Source organism: Culex quinquefasciatus, chromosome 3, assembly GCF_015732765.1.
Source record: "Culex quinquefasciatus strain JHB chromosome 3, VPISU_Cqui_1.0_pri_paternal, whole genome shotgun sequence".
NCBI classification, from domain to species: domain Eukaryota; kingdom Metazoa; phylum Arthropoda; class Insecta; order Diptera; family Culicidae; genus Culex; species Culex quinquefasciatus.
Window position 1 is genome coordinate 88,526,927 of NC_051863.1, and position 7,438 is coordinate 88,534,364.

Below are 7,438 nucleotides of genomic sequence, written 5' to 3' on the forward strand. Positions count from 1 at the left end.
TTTTTCAGGCATGAATTTCACGCAACTTTAGTTGTGTGGGTGAGGGTTGCGTGCAAATCAGGTAGGGTTGACATGAATGCACTGCGACAGTTGCATGATTCATGTAAAACGTTGTTCTGGATTGAAAATTATCTGCCACCGGAGTTTTCATGCAACCCTGTGGTGAAAGATTTTTTGAGTGTACACTCAAAATAGTGTTCACCACAATGTAGCATGAACATATATGTGATTTTTTTCCATATGGATGTTCATGCCAAATCTACGTGAACTTCAGGAGGCGACGTTTGGTCCATTTTCTAACAAACCAATACAGTCATAAACCACATCACATGATTTTCATGTCATAACTGCAGCCAGTTCACGCCGCCTTTACCTTCTCGGAATTTGATCATCGCGTTATTCTTTAGTGTTTTTTTTTTCAGTACAGGGGGGTTGGGGGTGGGGGTTTATTTCTCCTTTAGTGATATAAGTTTTCAAAAAGTTTTGTGTGCCTTTTATGGCACATAAAACCTTCTAGAAAATAAGAGTGTATGAGGGATAATCAACTAGATTTTAATTTGCTTGCTTTATTCACATTTATAATTCACTAAAATATCACAATTTCACAATATTCACACACTATTGCATAAATCACTGTATCCACCTGGTACATCTGACACACCTGGTCCATCTGACATGGAGTTTCCTTCTCGGTGACGTCTGGGACGGTGAGATCTCACCATCATCCCTCGGGGGCACGATCCCTGTGCCCCGGCCAGTACTGATCTATCTGCTTTTGGGAGCGGTTGGGCCACTACGAGTGCCATTCAGCTATCCTACGCCGGCAGATTAACAGCATTCGTCAAAATTCTATGGCTTCGAATCGCCAGAAATGGAACAGGTTCCCTCCGTTGATGAATGGACAAAGAAGAAAATGCATCAAATTCTTGTTTGCAATCATCCCATACGTCTTCTGTAAATAAAAAAATATAGAAAAAAAAACTTAGGTAAAATAACATAAATCACATCTGGGAAAAGCTGAAAACTTACCAATTTGAATGCAAGCCGTTATTTTTTCGACGTGTAACGTGTGGACGTGCATCGCGGCCGTGTGCTCGGGTTGTTTGATTATGCTTCCGGTGACCCGCTGCAGATCGCGCACGTTCTGGCCACCCTTGCCGATGATGCGTCCGACCTGTTGGATAATTGAAGGATTTTTTTTAGTTCTGTCAACTCCGTCGAGGGCCGGGCAGCCGGGCCATGTCATGGCTTACACTCACCTGCGCACTCGGCACCAAGATCTCCACGGTGAATCTCACGTCGGCGGTGCCGGACACGAAGCCATTTTCCCGCATTAGATACTGGGCCTTCCACTGGGCTTCCGGCGTGCCGACGATTGTAACTTTGCGCTCGGTTTGCTGCTCCAGCGGTTTGTCCGCCTCGAGTGAGACGATCTTGACGGAAGCACCGAAAAATCTTATGATGGTTAGAGTCCACGCGTAAAGTTCAACTCTCAACTTTTTTATAAAAACACACCCGTCGCAAGTCACGGAGCAAGGCCAACTGAGCAAGCTTGTGATCGGCAAGTCTCGAAAAATTTTTAGACGGGAAATTCATGTAACCTCTCAATCATCTCAACTAACACTAACAAACTTTTCACCACATTGTTGCATGAAACGGTGTGCGGAATTTTTCCGTATCAGTATTCATGCGGGTGTTCCATGAATTTCATGCAAACCAATAAACAGCTGACTGCAAACCACGCCTTCAAATTTTCAGGCTGGAATTTCATGCAACATTTAGTTGTGTGAGGGTAGGCTGCATGAAAATCAAGTCGGTTTGACGGGAATGCACTGTGATAGTTGCATGACTCCTGTAAAACGTTGTTTTGGACCAAAAATTGACTGCCACCTGAATTTTCATGCTACTATGTGGTGAACACTATTTTGAGTGTATGTTATAGTTTCTGATCTACGTTCAATCTCCCTCCCCTTTTTCTTGAGTTAAAATCCACCTCTCTTTGAAGACCCCCCCCTCCCCCAACAATTAAAATCTGATTTTTGCGGTGTTTTAGAATTTTAGACGGTTTATTTTATGGAACATTGATGGATTCTCGTCCACGTGTTTGGTTGATCCACTTGCAAAATTCACGTTTTCCACGATAAATTCTTCTAAATCAAAATCACTATGTAACCGATTGTCGTTAGATTACTTAAAATATGAACTTCTTCTATGGGTTTTTGTATACCTCGTTTTGAAGCTACAGAGAACAGCATGCGTAGTTTTTCCTCTGTGGTTTTTCCCTGAGTTGATCATGTGATGGTTCTGCAATGTTGTAATTCTTACAAATATACTCGAAAGCAGTTCTCACGTTTTCAGAATAGTGTTTCGTTACATAGCACAGGGACACTACGGTATTATTATCCATACTTTCAAAAGAACACAACAACGAACTGATATGAATATTCGACGAATCATACATAGCAGGTACGTCATTTCTGCCTCCGCAGGTAAATGATGCGATTTTAACCAAGCGTATACGGGTCATTCCATCTCAACTGTGCACCAAAAAGTGCAAATTTGAAAATTACCCTCTCCGATCCAGCTCAAATTTGGCAGAGCTGTTGATACTATCAAAACATGCAAGAATCCAGAATTTCATGAAATTGGACCACCCCCTCAATTTTTGTACCACCCCAAAAAATCGACTTTTTGACGATTTTTGACCAAACCTCCTAGTTTCAAACGGCGATAGCTCAGGAACCACAAATCTTAGAAGGTCGGTCTTAAGCTCAGTTTTGAAGGAAATTGGACATAGAATCCATTTCCGTGATCAAAATGTTGATTAAATTATGTTTTCTACCTGTATTGCGCAATTGAAAACTTTAAATGGCCGTATCTCAAAACACCCCAACTTATTTTTTTGATTTGACCTCACCATCGTGTTTCCCGGCCAATTTTACATAAGAATCACTTATCGACAGAAATGAATATGTTTCGTTCCAGAGATATCAAATTTTAAAGTTTTGTGTTTTCGAGATTACCTACATCAGCTTCATTCACCGCATCACAGGCGGGCTGATCAATAACTGCTACCTGGTGTTCTGGGAGATGATTAATTTAATTTATATTTTTATAATTTTACGCAAATATTTATTCAAATGGCTAAGGGGAAATTCTCGTATGTTTGGCAGGTTAAGTCCTCGCTCCTACACAGAAAAAAAAATTCGGGTAAATTTACATCATTTATGATGTACCAAAAGTGCACGTCATTAATGATGCGAATTTACAACATTTTCATTGGAAATTTACATTTCATCCAATGTAAATGAGCCTAGGCAATTTTTTTCGAAATCGTGTAAATTTCCGATGAAAATAACGTAAATTTACCAAAAGCAAAAAAATTTTTTTGCTCCGCTGAATCTAGAATCCGATGCAAATTTCAAACGTTTTCGTAAACTGTTGCTTGTGGTGACATACTTTTGGATTTGATTTGAGCTATTTAGAATTTGATCAAAACAAAATCTCAAAAGTAGACCTGCTTAGCAAAGAAAGTGTTTGAAAGTTACACCAGAAACCAGATTCAACTGAGCATTGAAACGAATAATGATTTGAATGAACAAATACCATAGAAACTAAATACAACTACTAGTACAACATATTACATAAACGTAAACTTACTGTCTGGCAGATGGTGATTTTGGCAATACGGGATTTTCTTACCTAACTATAAGAAGTGTACTTTTCTGTTTTGGAGGTTGTCCTGATCCTTTTCGTGCTCGAATTTTGCGGGTAATGATCTGGCTGCGGGTCATCTTCAGCAATCGGGATGTCATGGTCCATTCGTCGAGCTCGATCTATTCTCACGCAGATAGATTTCGCTTCTCGAAATCGTGCACCGGTTCGATATTGTCAGTGGAATCGCGCGGTCTGGAAGCACATCTTGTCACGCCAACGCTTTGACCTAGCTAGCAACGCTAGCTGGTGTCAAGCTCGACGAGGAGAACGCAGATCTTCAGGTTAGGGTTGTTGTAGGACACGTACAGTTCGTGAATCAGAAGCATGCGCAACCACTTCTCTTGCGGCGGAAGCTCAATTCTGACTCTCGGCGTAGCTGCGCACAACCTAAAACTCTAAAAGAAGTAGTTGAAGTTGAAAGTTCAAAAAGTTCAATCTATGATCTCACCGCCAGTGTTTTGTATCTTCTTGTACAGCACCTGCTGGCCAATATCCACCAGGTGGCCTATAGGCAGCAGCAGCGGATTAGGTGTTCGGTGGTGGTGACGATACGAGCGAAGCCAACGCAACGTGTCTACATGCTGTTCCTTCAAGATCAAAAGCGAGGCCAAAACTTCCACTAAGTGTCTGGAAACAGAAAGATCGCTAATTTCGAAATTGTTTACTTCTCAAATCGAAACTCACCTGTACGCGCACTCGTTGCCGTTGAGCTGATGTCGTACACGGCGTTGTTACGGTTCCTGCACGCATGACAGGAAGATCAGATGGGTGTCGTACCTGTTGGCGATGAAGATTTTTAATTCGCTGAAGCACTCGGACAGCACGACAATGGGAAAGGCGTGATGCGAGTCGGTCGTTTTGTCTTAACAGAAAAGTCACCCACCTGTATGATCGATTCGTGTCCAGCGAGTTATATTCCGATGTGGAGTCAGCCACGACAGCGCTCGGTCAATCAACATGGCATGGGAAGAGAAAAGGCGCGTCTCAATCGGAAACAGAACGGAATGGCCATCAATTGCAGCTACTGGGAGGGTTGCGTGTTATTCGTTGAGAGTTCCGGTAAGGTCCCCACTTGGACACCAGTGGCGAAGCAATTTACAGAAGCTGGCGTTCTGCGCACAGTTCTAGTCTGCATTTTCTAGGTTATGCGCAACAAGTTGGCGACTCTACCCGGTGGCGCAGGACTGTGGAAAACTATGATAAATATGGTTAATCTTATTTATTTTTTTCAACGAAAACAACTTACCAGCTTGACAGACCAAAAACCGCTTCCAATCTCTTCCATTACTCCGATCAAAGGCCCACAAGGCCACACTTACTCTTCCAGAAATTTACGAGACGCCTTTGCCAAGAGAACAAGAGATCTCCACCTACTTTGAGGACAGCTCCTCGGGGCTCCTCACGCTATCCAAATCATTAAATTTTGATACGTGTACTGCCCATGATCGCATAAATGTCCCATATGCATTTTTGTCACTTTTGAGTTATTGATGCAGTTTGGTTCAAAATCGTGTGCTCTTTCGAAAGAGCCTATAACATCCAGTACTTTGGTCTAGAAATCAGGAGGAAATCCAGTTTTTTCGTGAAAACTTAACACGTAGCCTTATGTGTGGGACAAACTTCAAATGCGTTTTTCTCAGCTTGCTGTTTTTGCATATGGGACATTTATGCGAACATGGGCAGTGTAACTCTCACGAAATCATTAATAAATTTTATTTCTGCTCTGCACTCGCGAATAAAAAAACAAACGCCACAGTTGCAGTCGCAGCAGGCGGAGCACAAAACTACAAAATTCAAAACAAAAGCAAAACAGAAATCAAAACAAGTTGTGCACTCTGCAAGAGAAAGGGTGAAATTGTGCACGTTCACTTGAATATACTGATTTAAAGATGGTTTAACCTTGGTTTTTAGACAGGTTTTCTAAATTAGACGTGTAGACTCTTCACTAAATACGATTTTGTTGGCTAGCCCTTATGCATCGTGTATAACTGTCAAAATTGCCGATTTCTCATAACAATAGAGTTTTTTACGTGCGCATGTATTGCGTGTACGTACACGAAAAAAAGTGAGGTTAAATTTTGTCCGGCCAGCAAAATCAAATGGTGCGCTAGTGTGCGTACGCGAAACGTCATAAAGCTCTATAGTAATAAATAATAAAAGTTAACAAAAACTAAACGAAAAGCCAAATCATTTGAAATTGTTATTGATTAAATTTAAATATCGGTAAAAGAAATATTTCTTTTGTCCAGGAGAACCGTAAACTTAGATAAAAGTTGCACCGAGACAAGAAATAGAAATAGAAATCACTTCGAATCCATTGAACCTCCCTTGTTCCTGTTGATTCCCGTTCGGAATGCTTCTGTAAAAAAAATGTTGTCCAGGATCAAGGACATGCGGCTGTGTTCTGCTGCTGCGGTGGACTCTGGAGGTAATTTGGTACATGGCGGTCTGACTGAAAAACTTCAAAGTGGGTTGCTGTTTGCGGAGTTGAGCTGGGATTGCGTTTTAAGAACAAAAACAAGATAGAAAGAAGCCGTGTTATTCCTCTTGCTACGGAACCGCACTCGAAAAGACACTTCTGGGATTCACTAGTCGCAAACCCCCGTAATGCAACGTAAGACCCTAACCTCTCTTTCGCTACTTCATCTTCCACCACTCGCCCCACCTCTTCCTTTTACTAAACAGCGTGCTACTGCTCCGCGTGGCCATCTCGTCAGCCGTCCCATCTCCGGCTGGGTTTTCTGGATCACCCGGCCCGCCGTCGATCATTGCCGGACCGTCGCGATCTTCATCGCCGCTGCGCGATTCCGGTTGTTGCGCAGACTTTCGCGACGGCGCAGATTCTGGAACGGCACGTTCAGGTGTGTTGTTCTGAACGGCGAAGCGGATTTGGCGGCGTGGCAGGTCCTTCTCCGGATTCCGGACTCCTTGGCAGCTGGCGTCGTCCTGCCTCCAGCTCGACGAACTCCGGTTGAATTCGTCCGGACTCCGGCGACGACGTCAATCTTGCGCGGCCTCCCGCCGCTCGTCGGACTGCGTCCGATTATCGACGTGTATCGCCTCGACCCGGCTGGGTGGTTGGAGAGACTCGCAGCGGGATTCGGCCGGGAGTTGTTCCCGTCCACCGAGTAGAACTCATGTCGCGTAGAACCGAAGCTTTTTCGCGGATTCGGCGAAACGCGACCGGTTGGTTTTCCGGCCAAAAACGGTACCAAAATTTTCCCTTGTTTTGTTTTGACCTAATCGATGTTTCTCTGAGAGCCGACAACACAGTTTCATAATAATCGAACATTGTTTGGCACCGGTATTTCAAAACACTTCCACTTTACTACGATTCAAGAACGACAATGAATCAATTTGTTTTTGTCTTTCGCTTTAGTTGTCAAAAACAAACTTACAATTTAATTTTTATTCATTTGTGGACCACCAATCAGTGAGGTACTCCTGGATATTAGCTCCTGAAAAGTGCTTTAAAAGTGCAAAAATGCCTCACGGCAAGAAAAAGAGGCGGTCCTCACCAGCAGGATCGGCAGATTTGAAGAAGCTAAAGAATGCCGAAGCGCTACCTGCAAAGCCAGGCAGTTTGAGCAAGGACGCTCAAAATTCGTCTGGAAACCAGTTTGCTACCCTGCCTGTGGACGTGAGCGAGAAGGAAGAATTTGAACGACGGGAAAAGTTGCCACCCATTTTTGTGAAAACATCGTCATCGGATTCGGTGCGA

The 7,438-nt window shown here is 43.2% G+C and overlaps 1 protein-coding gene across 1 annotated transcript; it reads right to left on the bottom strand.

Moving 5' to 3' along the window:
• Positions 1-425: 425 nt before the first annotated feature.
• On the bottom strand, positions 426-1,926 carry LOC6049972. The gene is made up of 3 exons (XM_038264432.1): positions 1,260-1,926; positions 1,030-1,174; positions 426-952 (listed from the first exon to the last, which is right to left on the bottom strand). Exons 1-3 carry the CDS (start codon positions 1,332-1,334, stop codon positions 816-818), a joined length of 357 nt encoding a protein of 118 aa, XP_038120360.1. The 5' UTR covers positions 1,335-1,926; the 3' UTR covers positions 426-815.
• Between the last annotated feature and the right edge of the window lie 5,512 nt (positions 1,927-7,438).